Genomic DNA, 27,511 nt, shown 5'->3' on the forward strand with positions numbered 1-27,511 from the left:
TGTGGGGTAATATAATAAAAGCCACCGGATGCTATTTTTAACAGCCATAAAAGCACATGATTAATACAGAAAAAGTCATAATGATAAAGTGTGTCATGGAGAATGTCGGCCTGGAGTGTGAGCCGTTGAACTCAAGAGGGCTTATCGTCCAGGTGATCAATCCTGGCATGCTAGGGGACCCAACACACCAGCGGACTCCAGGATCTCTCTCTTTGACCCGCGTGAATTGCCAGGTGGATCACAAGCCACCTTCTCGGCTCCTGACCCAAGACAGCACCATCCTCGCGGGGAAGATATTTTACAAGGATCAAGCAATGCAACGAAGTGTGTGCTCGCTAACTAGCAGCCACGAATGTACCACGATTCATACCCTCTCCCTCTACCGCTGTGACACACAGCTTAGGCCTTCCAACAATGAAAGGACCCCAGGAGAAAGTCTCCATGGCCACCCGAGAGTCGGAGCCTGTGGTCTCAGAACAATAGCAAAACCACCACACTGCACCTTGCCTTCCCCCAGGATCCAAATCGAAGTGTGCACAGATCCCAAGATGTGCCCAGCAGCGCCCACCTCCACCCCAGCCACAAGAACCCCAGCTGTTCATCTTTAACACCTCCGAGCTCTCTGAGGTTGAAATGCCCAGAAGGAAATGGAAGAGGCTGCCAGCAGAGGGAGTAAAGCCAGGCTCTGGTTGGAGATCACCAGATCCCAAGGGACCCACTCAGCAAAGGCAGGTCCAGGCCACCTGGACGGGGAGACACTTCACGCGGCTCCTTCTTCCCTCACACCTGCAGACTCTCAATGCACCTGCAGCCTTCTCCGTGATAGATACAACACAGGGTTCTGCAGGAACCTTGCAAATCCCAGTCTATGCACCAAGGACTCCCAAGAAACAGGACTGCTTTAGTTAAATCTGGCTTTACGGAAAACTTGAACGGAGGCTATTGGGTAAAAAGGAAGAAAAAAAAAACAAAACAGCAAACGGGGGGGCTTGGCAAACAGAAATGCTTTTGACAGAGGTGACTGGCAGCAAATTACTCCAAAGCGATCCCGTGTCATTGCAGCCCAGAAACAACATTTGTGGAACAAGAGAGCCTTTCTGCCCTTTACCTCCACTCCCTGGACCTTGAGTTTCATGTGGTCCTCTCTGGTCGTTTTCCCGTCTTTCCTCTTTTTCCAGCAATACCCATCCTTCCTGTATTTCACCTTCTTCCTGTTGTAGAGGATCATTGAGCCATTCTGTGGTCTGGAAACAACAAATGGTTAAGTTACCAAGAGAACCAAGCAGAAGAAAAATTTATGAAGAAAGATATCGTGGACCAGGAAAAGTCTCTACAGAAAAGCAATATTCCACATTTGCCGGAACATAATTTTTCACCTTTTATTGCAGCTCCCTGGATTAACCATGTTTTATGGCCAGCCAAAATTTGCTTGTGGATTTGGTACCTAATGAATTAAATGTGTCAATGATAGGCTTAAAAAACATCCCCTTAGTAATATCCACCATCTAATCAAGATATACGACGTGGGGGCCTGAGCTCCGTGCTGAAAAGTAGAAAAACAGCAAGAGAAAGCAAAAAGAGCCGGGGGTGTCGTGGCAGACTGCAATATCTTATCTCTTGTAGAAAGATTTTCTGCACATCTTTTAATCCATCACCCAGCATTAGGAAATAAATAAGTTTAACGCAGACGCTAGATGACTATGTTAAGAACAGACCAATGGAAGAACTAGTCGCCCAGGCCAAACGCTCTTGATTCATTGCGTGCGTTTAGATCACTGCAAGATTCAGAGGAACATCTATAGCGCTTCTTCTCAAGCCAGCTAAGTACCTGATTCTTTCACATTTGGGCTTCGGCTGTCAGAAGGCTCAGCCCTGTCAGGTAAATTTGTCTATTTGGTCCACGACCACCGTACCTTAGGAAAATCGCTGGCTTCCCGCTCGCCAAACGCTGAGAGGGGATGGCCACTCTTGTGCCATTCCAAAAGAACAAACAGAAAAGAACTGTGAATTGTCCTAAAAGAAGTCACGAACCAACCGAAGAGAGCAGAGGATGTTCACGTGCACCTCTGCAGCTACAGAGGGCACACACTTTGGTTTGGAAACGCCAAGGAGAGAAACAACTAAATTCCTCTGGCAGCATGTGCTGTGGCAAGCCGCTTCCAGAGTGAACCAGCAGCAGGTGTGGGCAGATTCAACCTTCAAGGAAGACTGAGGCTCCCCCCGAAAGCAAAGAGTACGTCACTCACTCCCCATGGCCATGCTACCCCCGGCTGAGACCTCAGCACAGGAAGGTCACAAATGAGTCTATGTGTCCAGCAGACCAGCACAGGCACATCTCACTCCTAGCCTTGGTGTGAGAGCTCCTTACACATACAAGGCAAAGGAGGTGGTTTCTTCCAATGCAAGTGGGCGTCTGTGTCTTTGCGACAGTGGTTCCTTGTGGCCTGGGGCAGGAGCCTGTATCCCAGTCTTTCCTTCCTCCTCCCCCAACAAAGGGCCATTTCACAGTCAGGCACAGAACACTGGCTAGTGACGTCTTACTACATTGTCTGGGGCAGGGGGTGGGAGTCACGCCAGGGTGACAGAGGCTAACTGTAGTTCCCACCCAGACGGGCTGTGTCATTCAGCAGCGAGCTGACTGAACAGCAATTCCATTGGAAATTATAGACTTTCAACAGCGACTCCCAACACTTCATTGTTTGCCGATCATGGTGCAATTGGTTTATGTCAGTGCTGGTTTCCTCCCTGAGTGTGGCCGACTAAAACAATTGGGAAATAGCTTCACAGGCTTGTCACAATGCTGTCACCTGACCGTTTGTCTCGCACTTACGAGTCTGCACTGAAAACCTTACAGTATTCATCCATTTCTAGATAGCAGGGAGGCTGGAATATGGGGCCACCTGGGCCTGCCTCTCTCCACTCCGGCCCTGCTCATGGTACCCAAACCATTGGAAGGGCCCCAAAGTCCAACTACTATGCTCAGGGCCAGTGCCTTGGGAATAAGCAAAGGAACACATCTGATCAAATAGACGGTGCTGCATTTGTCCCGCCCCCTCCACACAGGAATGAAGACATCCACGGGAGCGTGCAAGGAACCCCATCTGCTGAGGAAGACACAACATTAATCCAGTCCAGCTTCTCGTGAGCCAAGACAGCTACACGCAGAGCTGCTCCACAGCCCCACTCTTTCTAGACATGATCGGCAAACCTCAGCAGAGCGTTCAGGCCAACTGTTCTCAGATCGTGACTGGTATGACCCAAAGAGAGTGAACTTCCCAGAATACTGTCACGTCCACAGTCAGAACCACAACTGTTCCCACCTTAGGAAACCCATTTTCCCCTGGTGACCTGCCCTTTGCATTCTGAGAACGTGAGAATGGCCCTGTCATCCGACACTTTGAGCTGGACATAATCCCGCAGGGAGCCCAAGTGGCCAACTTAAATGGCCTTAATAAATGGAGTCGTCATTTTAACTTGCAATAATGAGCAACCTAATGGTGTTTAATCCAGCACTCTGATTGTATTAGAACTTGCTTCTGCTCTGTGTGATGCGGGTAGGTCCCTCCCTCCATAGTTCTCGGGTCCTAAGAATGGCAAAGAGAAAAACAGACCGCAGAGGGGCCCCACAACGTGAAGAAAATGAGGCTGAGCTGCCAACCCAGAATATAATCAAGAACAAGTCGGAGCTGGTGGGCAGGGGTCCAGGGAAGGAGGGATGGGTGGACTAAGCCCCACAAGAGGGGTCCAGCCAGGGGAGGGCTTTACTACATCTCACGGCAGCATAAAGGCAGCACCCCCCCCCCCCCGCCCTGAGGAGAGCAGGGAAATGGAAATGGAGCTGAGGACAGATGGCGGTGGCAACAGAGAGTCAGGTAAGAGGGACGGAAGTCCTTCCATTTAACGATCCCACCAAGTCCCAGTCAGTGTCTGGTGTGGGAGGAGCAGGCCACGTGCGTGTCTGTACCTGTGTCTACACCTGTGTCTCTGTCTGTAGGTCTACACCTGTACCTGCGTCTATGTCTGTCTGCATGTCTATCTACATCTGCAACCACACGTGTGTATCGATGTTGACATCGGCACCTACGTCGACATCCGTAGCTACACCTGTATCTGTGCCTTTATCCAGGCTATTTGCATTCTCACCACAACATGATGAGGTAAGATCATCACTCCCAACAGATGAGAAAACCAAGCCCCTTGTAGCCACAGAGTGTCTGAGCAGGATTCACTCGGACTCAGGGTGACTCCAGTATCTCCCCCAAGTCTACTGGTTTAGCATAGATTGTGGGTGGGGCCAGTCCTGGTTTGCTCCCCTGACTGGGTGATTTAACACCCTGAAAGCACGCCTCACCCAGGGGGTGGGGATTTGGTGGATGAAGTCCTGGCCCCCTCACTCCACAACTGGGATATCTCTGAGGCAATTCCAGGCCTCCTTACCCCACACTCAGGATGACTCTGGGTGTTCTATATGATCTTCTAGAGCCTAAGTGCCAGTTGCCCAGATGGAGACCTGCTGGACAAGAGCCCTCTATTTGTTGTGGGATTTTTTTAATTTTTAAAAAATGTATTTATTTATTTTGAGAGAGAGAGTGACCAAGCAGGAGAGGGGCAGAGAGGGGACAGAGAGAATCCCAAGCAGGCTCATGCTGTCAGCATACAGCCTGATGTGGGGCTCGAACGCATGAACAGTGAGATCCTGACCTGGTCTGAAACCAAGAGTCTGAAGCTTAACCAACTGAGCCACCCAGACGCACCCATGAGCCCTTTATTTGTATTCCTCCCCTTCCTCTCTCACCTTCATGCCCCCTACTGGTGCTTCCCAAGACTGCCTCTCAAATAAGCTGTACCGGAGTCTATCTATCTCAGGGTCCCCTGGGGGAACCCGACTGAAGCTGACCATCTAAGAGATCCTCAGGGAAACAACCCGAGACCTCCAAGGCAGCAGCCAGAGAAATATCAAGAAAAAACTGTGAGCATTAGGGATGCTTCTAGAGGGAGGCTTCTAGCCAAATAACCTTTTTATCTGAGACACGAATGGCTGGCAAAACCAGTAACACTCATGCAATATGGTGAAAAGATCATGGGATCAATGGAAAAGCTACTGAAAATTACAAAAGTAAACCAGCAGGTATAAAGTTAAGATACATAATCAAGTTTGTGTGTGTGTGTGTGTGTGCAGTCTGTGTGTGATACACACACACTCACACACTGCACACACACACAAATGAGACAGAAGGAATGATGGGTGACTTCTTCATATATATACTGTATGTCTTACATCATACAGTAAATGCTATCAAGAAAAAAGAAAACTAAATACTTAGGCATAAATTTAATAAGACATTCCCAAAGCACAAGGAGAAAAACTATAAAAATCTAAAGGACAAAATAGGTTTCAGTAAATGCAAAAACATAACATGTTCTTGATTAGGAAAAGCAAAAATCATAAAAATGTCAGTCTTCCAAAAATTAATCTATAAACAAAATGTAATGACAACAAGAATCCCATTCTTGTTTTTTTTTTCTGGATCTAGAGAATCTTATTACAAAATTTATGAGGAAGGAAAAAACACCAGTGATAGCCAAAAAAACTTTAATAAAGAGAACCAAAGTGTAGAGGCTAGCCCTATAGATTATTAACACATTCTATAAAACCTCTATATTTAAAGAAGTATGGAATTGACATGTGAATACATAGAAAGACCAAGGGAACAGAAGAGAAAATCCAGAAATATTCCCACTTCCACATGCAAATTAATATACTTTATAATTTTTTTAATGTTTATTTATTATTGAGAGACAGAGAGACACAGAGCACAAGCAGGGGAGGGGCAGAGAGAGAAGGAGACACAGAATCCGAAGCAGGCTCCAGGCTCCAAGCTGTCAGCACAGAGCCCGACATGGGGCTCGAACACAAAACCGCGAGATCATGACCTGAGTCGAAGTCAGACACTTAACCAACTGAGCCACCCAGGCACCCCGCAAATTAATATGCTCTAAAGGAGACATCACAAATCAGTGGAGGAAGGGGACTGACTTTTTAATAAGTGATATTGGCATATGGAAAAAGATAAAATTGGATCTATTCCCCACACTGTAGAGCAGAATGAATTCCAAATGGACCTGAGATTCAAATGTTGTAAATAAAATCACACACTACTATAGGAGAAAACATAGGCGAATTTCTCTATAACCTGAAAGTGGAGAAAACTTCCTAAGCATGATTAAAAACGCAGCAACAACAGGTGAAAGACAGGTACAACAGAGAACATAAACATAAAACTGGCAGCATGTTCTCCAACGTGGCAGCACCATTTTGCTTTCTGACTAGAAATGAACGAGAGTTCCAACATCACATCCTTTCCAGCATTTGGCATTGTCTCATCTCTTGGATTATGGCCATCCTACTGGGTGTGTGGCAGCGTTTTAATTTGCATCTCCCTAATGATTAATGATATTGAGCATCTTTTCATGTCCTCATTAGCCATTCATATAAGTTCTTTGGTGAAATGTCTATTTGAATCTTTTGCCCATTTTTAATTGAGTTGTGTTCTTCTTTTTGAGTTGTAAGAGCTATTTCGATAAAATCTGGATAGAAGTCTTTTATCAGATAATGGATTTGCAAATGTTTTCTCTTGGCCCATGGCTTTCCTTTTCTTTATGGGTTTCTTTTAAAGAGCAAAAGGTTTTAATTTTGGTAAAGTCCCAATTTATCAATTTTTTTCTTTTATGAATCATGCTTTCAGTATCATATCTAGGATTATTTTTCACCTAACCTGAGGTCACAGAAATCTTTTCTTGTGTTTTCTTCTGAGCTTCACAGTCTTAGCTTTCACATTTAAGTCTACGGTGCATTTTAAGTTAGCTTTTGTGTATGGTGTGAGGTAAGGGCCTAAGGTGATTTTTGGCACATGGATATCCAATTGTCCCAGCACTATTTTTGTTTGTTTGTTTTTGCTGTTGCTTTAAAAAAAGGCTATCCTTTTCCCCATTGAAGTATGCTTGCATGTTTGATTAAAATAAATTGACCATAAACATAAGACTTTATTTCTGGACTTCATATTTTTCTCTGTTTTCTGTCCTTATGCCAATACTATACTGTCTTGATTGCTACAGCTCTGTAGTAAATTCTGAAGTCAGGAACTATATGTCTTCCAACCTTGCCCTTATTCTCCAAAACTGTCTTGGCTATTCAAGGTCCTTTGTATTCCTATAAAAACTTCTAAGGTAAGTTTGACAATTTCTGCAATACCAACAACAAGAACAACAATAAAAATGCCTGCTGGGATTTTGATAGAGGTTTCAGTGAGTCTAAAAATATATTTGGAAAGAACTGCCATCTTAACAATATCAAGTCTTCTAATCACTTCCAATCACAGAACATGGAGTGCTTCTCCGTTTATATAAATCTTTAATTTCTCTCAGTAAGACTTCATAGTACAGGTTTCACACTTTATAAATTAAATTATCTAAGTCCTTTATCCTTTTTGATGCTACTGTAAATGGAACTGTTTGATGTTTTTGTTTGTTTAAATATGGAACGCTTCACGAATTTGTGTGTCATCCTTGCATAGGGGCCATGCTGATCTTCTCTGTGTCATTCCAATTTTAGTATATGTGCTGCCAAAGTGAGCACTGGAATTGTTTACTTTAAGTTTCATTTTTTGATTGCTCATTTACACATTTCAACTTACATATAGATACACAGTTGATTTTTGTACGCTGAACCTGTATTCTGTGACCTTGATAAATTCGTGTATTAGTTCTAGTAAAATTTTTTTGCAGATTATTTAGGATCTTTTACATTTATAATCAAGTCACCTTTGAATAGAGTTTTGCTTCCTCCTTTCCATTCTAGATGCCTTTTCTTTTTCTTCCCTTATTGCACTGGCTAGAACCTCCAGTACAATGTTGAATAGAAATGGTGAGAATAAACAACCCTGTCTTGCTCCTCATCTTAGGAGGAAAACAACCAGTTTCACCATGAAGTATGATGTGAGCTGTGTCAAAGATTTTAAATCATATAAAAAGTACACAGGGGTGGGGGCAGGGGGCCTGGGTGGCTCAGTCAGTTAAGTGTCGGACTCTTGATCTCAGCTCAGGTCTTGATCTCACAGTTGTGAGTTCAAGCCCCCTGTTGGGCTCCACACTAGGTGTGAAGCCTACTTAAAAAAAAAAAAAAAAGACTTGGGAATCAACTTGAAGAAGCTCCTACTGACCAAAAATGGGCCAATTTAAGCATCAATAAGAATAGCAACTGCTTTGACTTAAAAAACGTTAAATATGTTTAAATCCATGAGTTCATAATGAACCTAAAGCACACAAACAAAAAACTAATTGATCATTGTTGGAGGAGGCTCCTGACCTAATACATTATTTTGAAAACTGAAGAAGTATAAGGAGGAAGAATCAGGCATTTATCTTACCTTTCCTGTATAAACTGTTCCTTTGAGTTAGCAAATTGCAAAAGAGAGGACTTTCTCTATAAAAGTATTCCCGCCAATAAATGAAGAAGTGAGAGAATTAAAACATCACCATTTTGCAACCCCTAATAATTAATGAATCATCAATTAATGACTGACATCACAAAAGAGAAACAACCAGATAGAATGTGTCCCTGATAGAAGAATACTTTGCTGTAGGGGAAAAAAAAAGTTTTTTAAAAAGGAATTTAAAATTATTCAGACCTCCTGATCTACCACTTTATAAGGTCCACGGAGGACAGAAGAACATGGTAAAGGGAACCATGGGGATGCTGTCAGCAAAATCCAGACTGTGGGAAACCACAGGGCAGATAGATGACCTGGATTCTTCAATGAATTCAGTGAAAAAGAGAGTAAGAAAATGCTAGAGTAGGAATATATAGATTAAAAGAGACAAGAGATGTGTCAACCAGTCACAATCTGTAAAAAACAAAAAAAAAAAATACAGCATTTGTGAAACAACTGGAACAGTGATTGGATGTTTAACGATATCTAGAATTAGTAATTTTTAAGTGATAATTGTAGTGCAGGAGTATGTTTTTAAAAAGAGACCTTATATTTTAGAGATATATACTAAAACATTTACTGATGAAATTGCATAGTGTCTACAATATGCTTCATGACAATGTGTGTGGTGGGAGGAGGAAACGTGAATGAAACAAGACTGGCCATGTGTTGACTACAGTTGAAAGTGGATGATAAGTATATAGGAGTTTATTACACTAGCCTGTCTATATTTGTAGATGTTTGAAATTTTCCATAATAGGAAGTTAAAAAAAAAAAAAGATGATCATGGGATTTGAAGTGAGCTCTAGGTTACATCTTAAAGCTTGGCTCAACTCCTTATGAGCTGTGTGACCTTGAACAAATTACTTGATCCCTCTGCTGTAGCAGACATAATGTATGAGAGGTGCCCGGCATGCCACCCACCACGTAATATGTGTTCTTCATGACTAATAACGATAACAAATGTGGCCCCTTTTTGTAGGGGCCTCTGCCAGGGACAATGATGGAGGGATTTAGGGTGTAATGAAATGGCACGTTGTAGGGTGCAGCTGGAAAATTCACCCAGGGGAGAGGCTGTCTGTCTGTAAGCACTGAGGCACACATACTCGTCCGCCACTTTAAGGCAAAAAACATTTTTCAAATTAGGTACATTGAAGACAATCAGTAAATGAAGATCAGAGGGGGGATATGTTCTTGAGAGGTTTCGTGTGTGGATGTTAAAGAGGAATTTATGGAGCCACAGGGGGCTGCAGCCAACGCTAGGTTAATCCTACAAAAGGAATGGTCTAGATACTCTTTCCAGTGCTTGAGTCTAACTTTAGAAATCAGTGTCCCCTAAACAGCTCAGGTCCATGGCCCTTCCTCCTAGAACCCTCCCTTCCCCTATCACTAACAGATCACTTCCAGGACCTTGACAGCCACCTGAAATTCCATGCAGACAACTGAGAACCAGCCCGCTACCCCAGCATCCATGGGCTTCCTCAGGTCTCTCGTCAGCCCCTTTCTGGCCTGGCCTAGTGGCAGCTGACTTTGTGCTGTCAGCTCTGTTCTGGCTGACTGTCTACTGTCCCACTGAAGTCATACAATATGTCCCTGTGGCTTCCCTTGGAGAAGAGAATGGATGATGTCCTCATTCCCAGTAAGACTCCATAAGCAGTGTCTGGATGGCTTCTAAACAGTGAGCATCTCCAGAGAGTCCCTTTTTGCAGCTAGAACCCAAACCTGGGTAGGTTCCCCCTTTCTCCTCCCCTTCTATTCATTGCCCTTGGTCCCAACCCTCACACCAGGAGGCATAGAGAAGGGCCCAGGTGGAGGGAAATGCAATTCCTGCAGTTCCAATGGCCTCCAAACCTGACCCCAAATGTGAAATGGGCTCCTGTGACAAGGCACAACGTGTAGTGTCCTAGAGCAGGAATGCTGTTCCCGAGGCCAGCGTGGAATCTCCGTTCCAGTGGGCACTTAAGAGAAACACCACTCTTCACTGCCGCTTACACACGCGTACCCACAACTTTCCTTCTGATCTTTCCAACACAGAATGACCTGATTGAAATGCACCATTAGAAGTGTGTGGCCTAGGGGCCCCTGGGTGGCTCAGTCAGTTGAGTATCCAATGTCGGCTCGGGTCATGATCCCACGGTTCATGGGTTCGAGCCCCACGTTGGGCTCTGTGCTGACAGCTCAGAGCCTGGAGCCTGTTTCGGATTCTGTGTCTCCCTCTCTCTCTGTCCCTTCCCCACTCGCGCTCTGTCTCCCTCTGTCTCAAAAATAAATGTTTTAAAAAATTATTAAAAAAAAAAAAAAAGTGCATGGCCTAGTTCAAAATGCCCATAATAAGCATGACAACAACTGCTATGACAAGAGTGGCCACGTCTCTGGCATTTTCGAATGTCAGATGCAGGCAAAGCCCTTCCCTCCCACTTCTCATTTTAATCCCACAACAACTATAGTAGGTGAATACTCTTGTCGTCATCTTACAAATGAGAAGTACACAGAGAAGGGAATTAACTTTCCCAAGGTCACACAGCTGGTAAGGACAGAACCAGTGAACCAGCCCCCTGTCCCCCCCTTCCTGGCATTTTGCTACAAATCCCTGGCACATGCCCCAGTGTACCCTCTCTCCTTCTCTAGGAGCAACCCAGGGCACTTTCAGAGCCCACGTTTCCTCTCACAGCAGAACATTTCATATAAAGGGAGGATCATTTGAGCCTGATTTAAAATGTTCCTTTAGCCCTTCCTTTTGTTGCAAGGAGAGGAAAGGAATCTGGAAAAGGAATGTCTCCCCTGCTTATCTCCCTTGCACACAGACCCAGCGAGAGTGGTAATTGATGGCTGGAGCACAGCAAGGTTGATAGGATGCCAAACGGAACCCCAAGAAGCCACGGCGACAGCCCAAATCTCACGGACAGGAGCTGCTTTATTAACTTTCAATCTGGTGTTTTCTTCTGACTTATTTATAGGGTCTGTACGATTTGGGGGACAAGGAGCAGGAAAGCTGGTGGGGAGCACTCCATGTCCTCCCCTCCTCCGTACCCCCCCCCCCAAGCCTGGCCACTGCAAGCCATTTATGGAATGATAGGGAAGAAAGGGCTGTCAGGCCCGGCCCAGGCTGCTATCTGCCAGATATGAAAACCAATTGCTTTTCATAATAAATTCCAGCTGGAGCCATAGAAATAATAGGGACCGGGAGAAGGGAACACCAATTTGCTTTATTTGATTAGCTCTTTCTTGGGCGGTCCAACCCCAGCTTCTTTTCATTAAAATAAGGGCAAATTGAAAAATCGTAAAAGAGGCTTTCTTATCAAGAAACAAACGATTGGGTAGATTCGTGTGCCCAGAAGCCCCCGTCCGCCACGGGGCGTCAGTGCCAGCACCTGCTGGTGCTGTTCTACAGGAGCAGACCCCCAGGGCCTCCGTTTGAGGGTGCTTCTCCGGAATAAAGGCGGAAACAGCACCAGCACTGCCCAGCAGTGAGTACTGGGTGCCACCCGTCTCCGGCAGGCCCCCCTAAACCCGAGGACGGGCCAGGCCAGGGCAACCTCGGGGGATGGGCACCGGACTGTCATGTCCACAGGCCAGGACGCCTCTGTGGGGGTCTGAAAGCAGGGTGAGGGACAGCTCAGGCTGCCAGAACTCGGAGGCAGAAGCCAATTCACTAAATGCAGCCTCCTAACCATAGGTTTGTTTGTATCAGCTGAGGCTGGCGGTCACCGAGAAGATACAGCCCATATGACCAGGAATCACTACCCAGAAAGTCTGCAGGCACTCATTAATGGCTCCCTTCCTAGAGCTCCCAGGGCACTCGGCTTGAAATTCCATTATGACATTCAGTGATTTATTCAATTAGTATTTATTGAGCAGCTATTACGGGCCAAGCATTGGTGCAAGGCGCCGTAGGTGCTGTTGTGAACAGAAGCGTCCAAAGCGCTGCCTGTGTAAGGCCTGCTGTCAGGTCGGGGAGGTAGAAGGAGGCACTTGGGGGCTTCAGAAAACCATGCTCCGGTGGGCGGGACAGGAGGCGACATGGGAGCATGTCCTGTAACAGCTGGCTGTGATGTGGGACGGGCCAGCCCGGAGACCTCTCTCCCAGACGTGGCATCTGAACAGAAGCGTAGAGGCGAAGGCCGGGGCTCAGCCAGGAAGGCTCCCGGGAAAGCGACAGCAGCAAGGTCAGTGGCCCGAGAAGCATACTGGCAGGCAGAGAGTAGGTGGGGGTGCAGGCAGGGGGTGAGGCCCAAGAGCCTGGCAGGCCTGGGTCGAGGGAGCATGGATTTTGCTCTAAGTGGGAATGAAAGACACAAATGAAGCACGTAGTAGGATGACATCAATGGCAACGAAGAAGTGAGGAGCCTGGATGGTCACACAAGCATGGCACGAGGCATGAGACAACATAAAGCAACTCCATCAACGCAGCTGCAGCAAACAGCGAAGAAACAGCACAGGGCCCACGTAGGGAGGCTTCGTCTAGGTTGGGGCAGTTGGCGGGGAGGTGCCCCAAACCCCAGCCCCCACCCCCTCTGAGAATTCTGAACTTCACCTTCGCAGGGACGGGAAGCGACGAAAGGGCTCTGAGCAGAGAAGCAGGGTGGTCACTTGGCCTTGGTGTGCCAGGCTCACCCGGACCGCCTCTACCTTCTCCACCTGCCACAGCGACATGTAAAGAGTGAACGCTCTGTAAATGCTCCCTCAAACGAGTGAGTTAATCAAGGAACTCAGTGGCTAGAACAAAGGAAGTCTTCTCCTTTGTCTTAAAAACACACAGAAAGCACCACTTACATTTCAAGTGTTGGGTCAATGACGAAGCAGAAGATAAAGGGAAGACAGAACATACGGAGTCACCTTTCTTTGGGTTCAACACTGCTGGAAAGAAAGAGAACCTTCCATCCCTGCTACCTGGTGCAGCCCAGGTTACGGGAGCCTGAGCCCAGTGAAGCAAAAAGACTATCGCTCAAAAGCCACCGGCATCTGGGTCATGTTTGACCCCACTGACATCTCATTTGGCTAAAATCCGTGCCCCTAAATAGAGCCTGGCACTTCTACAGACCCTCACTTGTCACATTCCAACACCGATATTTTATTAATAATCCAATGTAAATCTGAGAGAAAATTAATGTGTCACCTCCTAGCAGGAAGGACTAAACATCTCAATGTGACGGTCTGTTAGAGTTGTCATTTATCATTAGCATGCAATTCAAGGCAAGCGTCCCACATTCTGGTGGGAGCGTTCGAGACAATGAATCTCTGGGAATTAGCTTCTGGTCCAATTATTCCTGTTTTTCCCCCCACCTACCTAGGAGATAAATTCTGTCTCGATGGGAGGAAAAAAAAAAGAAGAAAAGCAGGAGGAGGGAGTTTGCTCTTCTCCTTCCTGGGTGAAATCAATTTTTCTCAAGGAGACAAGGCAATATTCATTTTGTGAGAAGGGAATAAGGCTGTACGCTAAAGGCCAATAAATGGAGCCGTTCTGATGAAAACTTCCTCAAATCAAATGTAGGGGAACCTCTTAATGGGCTTTGTTCTTCTTTTCCATAATCCATAACTATTAAGAGAAAGATGGGCAGACAGAAGATCCGCCAAGGGGGAGCTGTGTAAACACCAGGCAGGGCCACCTTCCAGGGACATCCAAAGAGGTCACTGTAAACACTGGTCTCTCCTGCTCTCCACACGCTTCCTGGGGCTCCCTCCTGCCAGGCACTGCTGTCAGCTCTCAGGATCCACTGACAGGCATGTCCTGGTCCTCAGGGAGCTTATAGTCTAGCAAGGGAATCCATCAATAAACAAACTAATAACAGACAAGTGTTCTACAGAAAAGAACCCAAGATAGAAATGCTGTGCATTAAAATAGAATTGTTTTGTCTAGTAACTTTTTTTTTTTTAATCTTTGGTGGAAAACATAAAAATGCTCTCTAGAGTAAATCATGTTTCTGGCTCCAAAGCAAACAGAATGGCCGGGGTGAAGGCTGGTTTCTCCCGCCAGTGGGAGCGGGGCAGGAATAACCAGGGAGCCCAGGGCCAGCCCTGCCCAGGCTAACCGCACCATCCAGCACGGGTGCGACCAGGGACCGGGGTCCCAGGTGCTCTGGCTCAGATGCCACAAATGGAACTGAGGAGAGCATCCCTACAGGAGCAGGTCAACTTTGGCCGGCAGGCGGGGGCCAAGGGAAACAGCACTGAGACCCAGAGGCCTTCAACGGGCCCTGCTCTGTCTGCGGGGCCAACCACCACGGGGGAGTTGTCTCCTCACAGTGCCGGCCCGAACACACCTTCTGCCAGCACCCTGTGTGTCACCCACTGTGACCCCTGGCAGGCTGAGCTGTCCCTGCTCCCGGAGCCTCCGTGAGGGCAGGGGTCCTGCTGGTCTGTTCGAGCTACAGAAGCAGCTCCTTTCACCCACACAATCCTGTCGGGTAGCTGACATTAGCTTCCCATTTTGCAGAGGAAGAGACCACATCTGAGAGGTGACAAAAGCCTCCAGGTCACAGAGCTGCCAGCTGGAGACCCTAGCCAGCCCCTGGTCTGTCAGATTCGGAGGGGAGCCACCACTGCCTCCCCGACCCATCTCGTCACTCAGCAGTCACACCGCTGACCCTGACTGAAAACTGCACACTGCCCTTGCGTCAGCTGAATGCGTGATGACCGCCGGGGGCCCATGAGGCCTGAGACCCTCCCCACCCAGCCGGCTGGCCCCCTGTCTTCCTCTCTCCTGCCTGCCCTCCCTCTCCAGACCCAGCCCAGACAGCTTTTGCTACCTCCCGAATTCAAACCCACCCTCACAGGGTGGAGATGTGGCCTGCTCAGATCCCCGAGAGGGCCTGAGTTGAGGCTGCCTGACCCGCCCAGAGGGGGCACCCTTGGAGGCTCTCACTCGACAGCAGACTCTAGGACACCCTGAGTTGGGAGCCCCTCCCTGCCACATGACCAAATCTGCCTCTTCATTTTGAGTGCAGATGCCTAGGGACACAGGGCTGGCTCCTATTCGGCCTGCCACATGACAGGCACTAAAAGGTCCCTCCTGTCCTGTTGCTGAAGCCCCACCAGAAGTAGGCATGGAGTCAAGTCATTCTGAGCTCAGAGAGGAAACTTCGAGAAGGAGAGATGCTGTCTGCCCACGGGACAGGCCTTCGTGGCCATAGCCCTGGGCTCTTAAAGAAGTCACAGGCACCAGCTCTCTGTGCCCAACTGACGTGGAGCCCAGGGGCTGCGGGTGCCTCCCGAAATCATCTTAGCTGCCCTTCACCTGGGCTGAGAAATGATGACTTTCTCCCCGGTCTCTGCAGCTCAGGCTCCCAGGCAGAGAAGCCTGGGTGATAACCTCCACCCAAGGCCAGGACCTGTGGCTGCCACCTCCATCCCGACACAAACGATGATTTTCTCCCACACAGAAGACCACAGACCCCAGTAAGCGCTGCTGGGATTAATAACAGAATCAGGGAAATGACCTTTGGTGCAGATGGAGGGGTGATGAGGCAGAGAGATTCAGGGGGATGTTCCAGATGGCAGGAGACAGGCAGTGAAGGCGCTTTTCCATGAGCAACCGCCAGCCCGGGGAGGGCTGCGGGGAAGCGGGGTGGGCCCAGAGGAGCTGTCAGTGGGGACACAGGGATGCTAAGCATCCCCGAGTGTCTGGGGCCAGAGTAGAACCTGCGAGGTTCCCTCAAAGGTATCTTCCTCCCCGCCACCCCGCATCCCTGCCCCTAACCCTCTTTCCTGCTTCCCAGAAGCGCCCTTTAATTGGCCAGGGCTCCTCTGGGTGGTCTCCCAAGGCTCTGCAACCAAAGCCCAAAAGTTCATGAATCATGAAACTGCTACCTCCAAACCAGAGTTCTGGGGGCACAAGAGTACCAGGTGATGCTTTCCCCAGGTTGGAGGGAGGGCACCCTCCTTCTGGGCCCCCAGCTTCAGAATCTTCCATAGGCTCACACCTCGGGCGCCTTCCCGCCTGGCTGCACAGGTCCAGTCCCTGAAATTGAAGGGCCCCTGGGCATTATCTACTGGGGCCTCAGAGGGTCATTCTTTGGGCCCCAACCAGCTCAAAGGCCCCATGAGAAATACTTGGATGAAAGCAAGGCCAAATACCAGTGCCCCATCTTTATCAGCACTTAGTGGTGGCCTGTTTTCTTCCTCTCACCTACCTCTATTTCCAATTCGTCTACAGTAAACGTATACTGTTTCACAGTAAGACAGAAAAGGAAACTCTTGTCATTGAAAAGTTTAATTTGGGGGGAGGCTTAAGCTGTTCCCTGCCACCTTTGCATAGGCTCTGCACCTCTCTAGGTCCACACTCCTGCCCCTTCCCTCCTCTCCCCTTCTTCACCCACCCACTGGACCCTCTCCCCACCCCGCCCCCCCGCGGCCCCTGCTCCTCACCCTGCCCCATCCTCTGGCACTTAAGGGTTTCGTGCTCCTAGTCTTGCCCTCTTGGGCCCTTGAGAATGGAGGCCATGTGTCACCAACCTCTGTGGACTTCCGTAAAACCCCACTCTGTGAGCATCGGGCTTCCGCAGGTGACCGAGGCATAAACAGGGAGATGATGCTCTATCACTGATCACCACCCCCAAGTCCCCCCCCACTGCTCTCACCTCCTGCCTCTACATACCCTCCCTTTTCTGCTCCAGGCCTCAGAGCTGCCCACCCTGGGACAGAACCTCATCAGCCCCGCCTGCTCCAGGGTGGCCTTCCCCACGCACAGGGACACAAGTCCCATTAGTACACTGTGAATTAGCCTGGCAACCAGAGCCTTCCACCAGCTGGGCTCAGCCTGCTTTGCTGCCCTTTTCCACACATAGCCTTATGCACCAGGGACTCAGCCCCAGTGGGTCATCTGCACAACGTGTATCCTTGGGGCTCTGTGTCACTGTGCAGGGTATCACCTTAGCCCTTTCTTTCTCCCCTGGCCAAAGCCAAAATCCTGTTGAGTTCCTCAAGGCCTATCTCAAATGATACCATTACCACCTCCCTCCATGAAATTAAATATCACCTGCTCTACCCTTCCATAGCACAACACCAGTCCCTCAATCTAGACCCTCCCTGCAGCGATTCCTGTTTGGTTCCAGTTAGTTCCACATGTCTGCTTCCCCAGAAGACTGGAAACCCTTGGGAAGGAGCCATATCCCTTTATTTGATGTCTCCTATAGACCCAGTAGGGGGTCTTAACTATGTTGGGTCTCCCAAAATATCTCCATAGGTAGGTCCAGGGTTCCTACCTAGGACCGGGAGCAGAGGTGATCTGTAAAGAGCTCCTCAAACGCCAGCAGGAGCCAACAGGTACTGAGCAGGAAGTAAGGGTTTGGCACCGTGCTGGAGACCTACATGTGTGAGCCCATCTGATGCGCAGTAATCCTGTGCAGCAGGTCATGTGGTCATTCCTTTTCAGAAGGGGCCACCGAGGTTCAGAGAGGCTAGACAATTTGCCCAAGCCCCACACAGCAGTTATGGGTGACACCAGCATTCTGTGTGGGCGGGTCTCACTCCAGGCACATGTTTTGACCACTGTCCTATGCTGCCCCCTCCCCGCCATCAGGAGATGGTTACAATGTGCACAGAGACTCAGAATGCCACCAAAACCAGCAGAGTGATCGGAAAGGGTCTATTTAGTCTACCTTGGACCCGACCAGAAGTAGCTCTCTGAGCAGTCTAAACACCCCTCAGTGCTAAATGCTGCAAGTCAGACACGCACGCTCCCCAGATGGAAATGCACCATCCCGTCTTTCTTCACATTGCAGGGCTGCGTTATCAGGGGGATTCGTCTCTGACTTTCATTAATTATAACGTGGATTGTGCTGAAGGTGTTTTGGTCAATAGAGACCTCTTTGCCTCCTCTCTCCAGAGCTCGTAAATCTGGCCCTATGGTCTAACGGCCATGATGTTCCCCTAATCATGTTACTGCAATATTAATAAGGCTGTTTAATGCAACTGGTTCCTTCTAAATTGTCACATAAAAATTTGGTAAATGTCAGACACATCATTTAATAGAAAACGATGTTTCACTGCCAGGGGAGCTAGGTGGCTGAGAGCACGAGGTAAAAAGCCCGGCGATGACCTTAGGGCAGAGCTCTATCTTGGGGCTCCTACATTGGGCCCTTCTTCCCTGGCAGCCCGTGGTGGCCCTCGGCCCACTGTGTGCGGACGCTGAGCAAGGACTCCTGTGGAGGGGGCGAGGGTCAGATTAGACAAAAACAGTGGCTCCTGTCCTCACGCAGCATATAGTCTTGTTGAAGCAGGAGAAAACCCCTAGGTTTTCTTGGCCACCTCATGGTGCCCCTTGTCACAGGCGATTATAATTCCCAATTTAGGAAGCTGAGAAAGTTCCCAGGGACACTGGTCCCACATTTGAGCAACCTCACATATGAAAGGGGTGGATTCCCAAAAGCCCATCAGGAGGTGAGGGGCAAGGCAACACTCAAAAATGGGGGTGGGGGGGCTCGCCTGCTACCATCTAACAGGGAACAGAGCATTCCTCCGGGAGAGTGGACCTCAGACTTCTCCACTGGAGAGGACTCAAGAGCCCACTGTAAATCTGAGCATCTGACTGTGACCTTTTCCAGAGACCCAGACAGAGAAGTGAACCCCAGAAATGGAGCTGAATATCCTGAGAATCCTCTGAATTTCTCTGGGTAGTTATCAGCCACCCATCATGTCACACGGGTGCCAACCTCGTCACTCCTCTGCATGACCCAACTTCCTGAGTTGTTCCAAGCTCCAGAAATCCAGAGCCTTAGAAAATGAATTCCCACTCCTGGTCAGAGAAGTTCTTGGGAAATTGCTGGTGGGGGAGCGGAGAGGGTAGTGGGAGAGCAGGGGCTTTGAGGAGGAATCAGAGACTTGGCTGTTAGTGGGCACTGCACCAGTCTGAGGCGCTCCATCTACCTGGCACCCTTGGGCTCCTTCCTGACACTTCTAGACTCTCCTCCAACCTCCCTGTGGGCTGCGGCAGGTCAAGGCACTTCTAGCCATTCCACTGGCTACAGGCTGATGGCAATGCACGTGGTATAAACCAGGACTCATCACAGCAGCGGCCTGTGTAGACAGGCAGCAAATGAGCCTGCAATGTGGCAGGCAGGGTGCCATCCATCTGTACAGATGACATGGAGTAGCAGGTAGGCCTTGGGCAGCAGGGCCAGCAGGGGACATGTGTCTACCAAACACTCCCACACAAGAGCCCGAAGGGAGCCTCATCCAGTGCCTCACTGGCCCTGGAACCTTGCCCTGGACAATCTCCTGACAGTGGGGGAGAGGACCCTTCCCTCCATGCCTCCAACCTGCTGACGGGGCTTTAGGAGCCCACTCGAGCGGCAGAAGAGGAGGGCAGGAGACCTTGAGAGTTTTGTGCTTCTGTCCAGAATGATGATGATGTCTAAAGATAAACCAGTATACAACAGATTTCCTGAAAAAATCAATTTTAGCAAGTGGGAAATCGCTTTAAAAAGCATTTCTATCATGGACTTCATTGGGAGTGCGAACACACTGGATTCTCCAGCTGCTGGTTTCCCTTCTTCCCCCCCAGGTAGAAGCTGAGCCACCCCCCCGGTGGTGCCCCTGGGATGGGAGCCTGCAGACTGATGCAAATTTAGGCCATCCCTCGGAAAACTCATCAAGGGCCTCAGCCACGGGCTTGCAGCCTGACCTTGAGCAGCTATTACATTTCCAACCAAACCCACAGTCTCTCCTGCTGGAAAATGAGGCCGGCAAGACCTATGGCCCCACCTGGCAGGGAGCCGGCTTCTCTCCCACTCGGGGAGCAGCGAGAATGTCTGAGCTCTCTGGCTTTATGGAAAGGTGCAGCACAAGTCAAGGTACCGCAGAAACACTTATGATTCACAGTAGGGATTGTAATTATGACTAGTCTGCGCTCAGCTTCCTGAGCATCAGGTATTCGGGAATCTTGCTGAAGCCAGGGCATCGCTCGGTTGACCACCTCATCATCTACCCTCTACTCATCTCATGGAAGATGGGATGGTGCCTTCATTAAGTTTCTCATATATCCAAACGAAAAACTTAGGTCTAATAAATACATGAAAATACATCTAATAAAATAAAATTTGAAATTAAAAGGAAGCTTGCTTACATATTCATGAATCAGATGAAAACTCAGATGAGCCCTTCTTAAGCTTCTTATTCGCAGGGAGTCACAGATTTAACCTGTGCTGGGAGCATTTCTTAGCAAATAAAGCTGGCAAAGGCACACTCACCCATGTATCCATTGAACAAGAATTTATTAACCATTACTTTGTATGACTATTTATTTCGCATTTTCATCCCTCTTTGTAACCCCAGTACCTCACATAAATAACAGACACTCAACCTACTGACACAGCTGCTTTTCTAAGGTCCAACCTTAGGACAACCCCTGTCTCCAAGTTGCTGATGTATGGTCAAGGAGAGTCACTTCCTCTATGAAGCTTTCCTGACCCTGCTGGGCTCTGTATGGTGATCCTTGTATGCATTTCCCAAGCAGCCTTTACTCTTACTGCCTAGTACCCAGCCCCACCACATGCACACACACATTCATGTGTGCACAGACACCTATTTCACATCCCTATCCTCTGCTGGACTTAAGCTTAGTGAAAGTGGAGGCTAATCCACTTCACTCCCTACAGTCTGGCATCTACATAGAAGAAACGGCATGGGGATGGGTGGGTGGATGGGTGGATGGGTGGATGAAGGGGTAGCTGGATGGATGGCTGTGTGGGTAGAAGGAAAAATGGATGGATGGATGGATGGATGGATGGATGGATGGATGGGATAATGGATAGATAGGTGGGTGGGTGGATGGGTGGATGAATGGGTAGCTGGATGGATGGCTGTGTGGGTAGAAGAAGAGATGGATGGATGGATGGTGGAGGATAATGGATAGATGGGTGGGTAGGTGGGTACATAGATAAGTGGTTGGGTGGTGGGTGGATGGATGGATGCATACATGAATGGGTAGGTGGGTGGAAGGTTGGGTGGGTAGAAGGAAGAGTGGATGGATGGATGGATGGATGGATGGATGGATGGATGGATGGATGGATAAGGGGATAATGGATGGATGGGGTAGGTAGATAAGTGTATGAATGGGTGGATGGATAGATAAATGAATGGATGGATGGGTGGATGGGTAGGTGGGTAGAAGGAAGAGTGGGTGGAAGGATGGATGGATGGATGGATGGATGGATGGATGGATGGATGGATTGATGGATAGATGGGATAATGGATAGATGGGTGGGTAGGTGGGTGCATAGACAAGTGGTTGGGTGGGTGGGTAGGTGCATGGATGCATGCATGAATGGGTAGGTGGGTGGATGGGTGGGTGGGTAGAAGGAAGAGTGGATGGATGGATGGATGGATGGATGGATGGATGGATGGATAAGTGAATGGGTGCATGGGTGGATGAGTGGAAGGATGAGTAGATGGATAGGTGTATGGATGAATGGGTGGACGGGTAGATAGATGGGTGGATGGATGAATAGGTAAGAAAAGACAATAGAAAAGCCTAGGCTGTGGCCCATGATAAAAAGTACCAAGTGGGCAACCGGCAAGGGCAGGGAGGAGTGAGGGTATTGGTCAGCAAGGAAAGAAGATCTAGAAGGAAATCACTCTCAGATCTTAAGGAAAAGAAAATATTTGGCACGGGAAGTGAGTCGATATTTTCTGATCCCTTCTTCTGTGCCATGCCATGTACTGGACACCTCATAAGCATCAGAATGCCTCCTCACACCACGTTGGAGGAAGGTATTTTTCCCCCATGCAGAAAGAAACTGGACTCAGCAGGACACTGAGCTGCAGGACCCTGGGCACTGCAGAGCCAGCACATGGTGGAGCCAGGATCAGAGACCATGTAGCTAGCCTAACATAAGCTCCCTCCATGATGCAGGAAGGCTAAGGGGCATTTCCTGGTCTATTGTGAGACTGTGTTATGAAGAGTTATCTGTAAGGTTTCTCTGCAGAGGGCACAGAGATGGTGGCCAGGCCCCTCACAGCAAACAGCAAAGTGTCGAGGCTCTCCAGGGAGGGCCCAGGATGCATGACCCCCTCCCTTTCCACAAAAGCCCGAGCTCCTTCTCCCTCCAGACACAGTCCCTGTTTCACAGAGGGAGTAGAATGGGCTAGGGAGGCAATATGACTTCTCTAAATGATATTATGTAGTTGCCAGAGTCTCAGACAACAGGGAGGGAGAAAGGGGACAAGAATGAGAGGAAGAGAGGGCAGTGCAGAGGGTCAGGTGTTCCAAACGGGTCAGATCTCTGCTCCCTGCAAGCCGCACGTGAGACAGGATATGGAGGCCCTCACAGCCAGCAGCACCCGAGGAGCTGGCCCGGCCACGCACCATGGCTCCTAGGGTCCCAGCGCCTGTCTGACATAACACTCAAGGGACTTTCTGAGAAGCATCGTCTATTTAGCTGATGGCCCCGAAGTGTTCCATTTAGCTGGAAATCATGCTTGGTCCATTTCCCAGATCTAACCACCATTATAAGAGCCCCGCACGTCGCGCCTGGCAACAAACCAGTTTAGTAACCCAGTGGAGTGAGTCAGACTCCTGCAACCCCCGTCTGAGGGGCCGACGGATCAGACAACTTCTAAAAGGCAAAGTCCCTGCTGCCTCCCAGGCCAGGATTGTGGAAAGCCTGTGTTGTGTGTGTGTGTGTGTGTGTGTGTGTGTGTGTGTACACCTGTTGTGTGCATGTGTGTGCCTTGGAGAGGGGGGCAGGGGCTACCAGATGACACAAAGCCATAACCATCCTTCCCGACCATGGTGTAAACCTCACCAATCCCTTTACCTTATGTAACCCTCCCACAGGGCCAAGAATCATTATCCCCAAACTGCTTGTGAGAAAACCAAAGTCTAGTGAGGTTCATGTTATCCCAAACCCTTGGCTAAGAGCAGCAGAGCCGAATTCGAACCCAGGTCTGTCTACACGCAAGTCCATGCTCTTGACCATGACCCTGGTGTTGCCCACCCCCCCCAACGGCCCCGAGTGGTGGTGCACAGCACGTCCACGGCCCTGGCGGCTCCACCATATGGAAGCGTAGAGTCCACAGCCGAAGAGACTCGCAATTTTTTCAGTTAGCAAAACTGAACAGGTTTGATTATGGATGAGCTTCCTCCTTCCAAAGCTAGCAAGACTTGATCCCCCAAAGTGACGCCAGTCACACTCCTGTCACAGCTCCTGAAGGCAAGGGCTCTGAGCCTGTCTTGGATTCTCAGTATCTAGCACAGGGCTGGGCACAAGGCAGGGGAATGTGATGGTCGGTCAATGTGTGAGCGAGTGAGCGAGTGAATGAGCGAGTGAGCGAGCGAGCGAGTGAACAAACAATAAGAACCATGAATGACAGTTCTGTCTAAAGATTTGTTTAAAAGTAAGGCTCTGGGAGAAATAGCCACAGCGTCACCCTGCTGTATCACCTACCGCTTCTCAGAGAGCACAGACCTTCCTCAGCTGCCTCCAACGTTCCACACGATGGATTCTGAGGAAGGCGTACCATCAAGTAACTGTACCATCACCACATGCTGCGCCATGAGGGCTCCTGGGGCCCCCCGCCTCTGGCTCTCCCACCCGGCCAGGGCTCACTGTGGTGCCAACTGGCAAGACATGAGAGAGGAGGGCTGGTCCGGTCGGAGGACTGGGGAAGCTGAGTCAGAGGCCTAAAGGACAGAAACAACTCTTCCTCAGAGACCTGCCCCATCACACGGCCTCCTAGTCTTGACTGGTTCCCCCGTCTCCTGGGTGTTTGGGGGTGGAACGGGGGTGTCAGGCCTGAGGGGTGGAAGGGCCCATGTGGACACTGGAACACAAATTCGTTACCCGACCCAGCGTCTGGTGGCAGGAGTCACAGGTCCCTCCTCAGGGAGAACTCCTTCTTTCCTGTCCAACTCAGCTTCACATCGCCTCCCATTTTGAAAATGCTGCTCAGGCTTAACGGGTGTGCTTTCAGAGAGGCTGCTTGAGGTACCGGTGCCTCCTGGGGAGGGGTCCGCATGGAGCTGAGGTGGCCCCCTCTTCTGGAACCCAGCAAGAAGAAGAGGAGACATGGGGCAGCATCCTGAGGCCCTCAAAGGACCAAACCTATCAGTGGTCTCCGAGGAGGCAGAAACTGTTCCCAGCGATCTCGGTGCTCCTGGGAGCATTCGCTGTGCCAGGAAGAAGGGTACTGATCCAAAGAGACAATGGGCAGACCGGGACCCACCCACGTGCCCATGGGAGGGTGAGACGGTGACCCGGCCTGCAGCGCAGCGAAGCTCCCTTCGGAAGTGGGTTTGTGAATGGAGCCTTTCAGCACACCCCAGCTCTCTCCACCACTCCTCTGGGGCCCAGGAATAGGGCCCCTACCAGCTTTCCCTCTCCTGTGAGCAGGCCTGGGTTTTTCTACTATAGTAACTCAGAAATGGTCTATTTTCAGAACAAAGATAACTCAATTTGCTCCTTCCAGAAACATGCTAAGTCCCCCCTTCCCCCAGCCATGCAGAGCAGAATCACACTCTGCTTTGGGGCCTTGCACAAAACCCCTGTAAGAACACGGTGGGATGGTGAGCAGTCTCTCCTTGATAGAGACCTGCACACATGTGCACATCACAGCCACTGGCTCATGCCCACCTCCAGCAACAGAATGGCAATGCCCCCTTCGATGCATCATGCCAGCAGTAAAAGTCCCCCTGAGTCCGACCCCTGGCCCAGAAACCCCTAGCTCCCCGATACTCGCCCGCAGTATCTGTGAGAACAGGCTGGCTCAACAGATGGGGTGACACTTAGCGGGGAGATGCTTAACCTTCTTAAGAGAGCATACTTCCTCAAGCATGTCCTCAGGATTCATTTGCGTACCATTAACATGAATATACTATGTTAATAATGGGCTTGGGCTACCATTGCACTCAGAATTGAGTTAACTGCACAATCTCTTAAATGCTACATTGGGGTCTTCCCGGCAGCCAAGGTAATGACGGCCACAGAAATCCCAATCTCCCAACACCCGCTCCAAAAATGACACAGGTCAACAAGAAGAAGCCATAAAACCACACACAACCCCCAGGTAGAGAAGGCTTAGGGCTTAGGAGTAAACTAAAGTCACCCGAGGAGAGAGGAGGTGCACCCCAAGTGCGAAAACGCTGAGGAAGGGTGCAGAGAGACCAAAACATTGACCAGAGGCCAGGGGCTTAACGGTGGGCACGGGCCCCCAGAGGCCACTCGGGAAGGGAAGGAGACAGCGAGAAACGGGGTGGGCACCACTCCGGAAGCCACAGGGAAGGGGGGACAGCAAGAGGTGGACACTTGGGGATCCGCGAAGCAAAAATAGTAATAAAATAAATCTCAGGGCACACGCCTCTGCCCACCTGCCGCTGCCGCAAAAGCCAACCTTTCAAGGGGCTGTGCTCTGCTGCACTGACAGAAGAGGGGGCTGTTGAACCAGAAATCACATCAACGGCTCGCAAGGCAGCCAGCCAGCCAGCCGGTGGACCGCAGAGGTGAGAACAGCCTCATCCATATAAAGGCGCCTGCTACAGGAAGGAAAATAAAAACGAGAGCATCCAAATACTTCAGCCGATGAAAGTTCCTCCAAAAACACAAGCACAAAGCACTGAAACTGAAACAGAGCAATGCAATTGTAATCAAAGACCCCAAAGAAGCATTTGAGAAACTATCCTCACAGCCTGCGAACCAAGAGACCAGGTAAGTTATGAGGACAAGAGACTTAGACCCTCATTGGACTTTGCAAAAGCACCTTTGGAAGGGCAGGGCAGTGATGGAGCCGTATTTCCATGAAAGTCAAAGAAAGAAAGGTGTGAACTGAAAGGTGTAGATCCAGCAAAGCAGAACCTTCAAACATCAGAGCTGTAGGGAAAGAGTCTTAAACATGTAAGAGTTGAGGGAGGAATGTACCCACGAGCCATTCTTAAGGAATCTACCGGAGAAGTCACTTCAGCTACTGAGGGGAGGAGTGGGGTACTCTTTTTGGCAAAGGGACATATGGGAAACATTTAATATATTCGGTAACAGATCTAAGTTATGTGGCAGTAAGGGAAAAGAATAACGGAGATGTTACATGTTAGGTCAAAGTGAAAATACTGCCACTACGAAATGGTAGACGGCAAGAGGAGGCCAGGATAAGCTCCATGCTGGCTGTGGAGGACACTGGACATAATGATGGCTATACAAGGAGCTCAAAGGATCCATCTGCAACTGACAAACCAAACAGTACAAGTCTCCAGGGACCGAGGGAATTGTTAAAAGGCAGTAAGGACAAAGGTAACCATTCAAACAAAAATGAAAACTTCTTATGTGGTCTATGTATACAACGGAATAGTACTTGGCAATGAGAAAGAATCAAATCCCGCCATTTGCAACAATGTGGATGGAACTGGAGGGTATTATGCTGAGTGAAATAAATCAGGCAGAGAAAGACAGATACCATATGTTTTCACTCTTTTGTGGATCTTGAGAAACTTAAGAGAAGACCATGGGGGAAGGGAAGGGGAAAAAATAGTTACAAACAAAGAGGGAGGGAGACAAACCACAAGAGACTCTTAAATACAGAGAATAAACTAAGTGTGGGTGGGGGGGCGGGGGAGAGGGGAAAGTGGATGATGGGCACTGAGGTGGGCACCATGTTGGGATGAGCACTGGGTGTTGTATGGAAGCCAATTTGACAATAAATCACATTCATAATAAAAAAAAAAAGAAAACAAAAATTAAATATCAAAATAAATTAAATGATCAAAGAAAATGTCATCATTACAATCAATAGGATGTAATACATAGTACTTATTATATAAAATACTATGAAAATGTTAAGACCAAGTATAACAATCATATAAATATTGGACCTATAAATAACTGTGAGCGGGCTTAAATCGCCTATGAAAAGAAACCAACTTTCTATTGGCTTAAAAAAACAAGATCCAACTATATGTTGGACACTTGAGGCACACTTTTTAAAAGGGATTCAGGAAGCTAAAAATAAAGAGATAAGCAAAGCTATATGAGGCAGATGGAAATAATAACAAAATAAGTATTACAATCTTGATATCGGACAAAGTAGAGTAAGTGGACTTT

At 48.8% G+C, this 27,511-nt stretch overlaps 1 protein-coding gene and 1 non-coding gene across 2 annotated transcripts in view; both read right to left on the reverse strand.

Annotated features, from left to right (window-relative positions):
* Positions 1-27,511, reverse strand: part of CAMTA1 (calmodulin binding transcription activator 1) — an 850,989-nt gene that overhangs the window by 428,652 nt on the left and 394,826 nt on the right. The window contains exon 6 of the mRNA XM_047869348.1: positions 1,109-1,244. Coding sequence (XP_047725304.1) covers positions 1,109-1,244 — 136 coding nt within the window. The remainder of the gene's footprint in view (positions 1-1,108; positions 1,245-27,511) is intronic.
* On the reverse strand, positions 7,530-7,636 carry LOC125174149 (U6 spliceosomal RNA). Its single transcript, XR_007155280.1, has one exon. It is a non-coding gene; the product is annotated as a U6 spliceosomal RNA (small nuclear RNA).

The sequence above is a fragment of the Prionailurus viverrinus genome, chromosome C1, assembly GCF_022837055.1.
Source record: "Prionailurus viverrinus isolate Anna chromosome C1, UM_Priviv_1.0, whole genome shotgun sequence".
Classification (NCBI taxonomy): domain Eukaryota; kingdom Metazoa; phylum Chordata; class Mammalia; order Carnivora; family Felidae; genus Prionailurus; species Prionailurus viverrinus.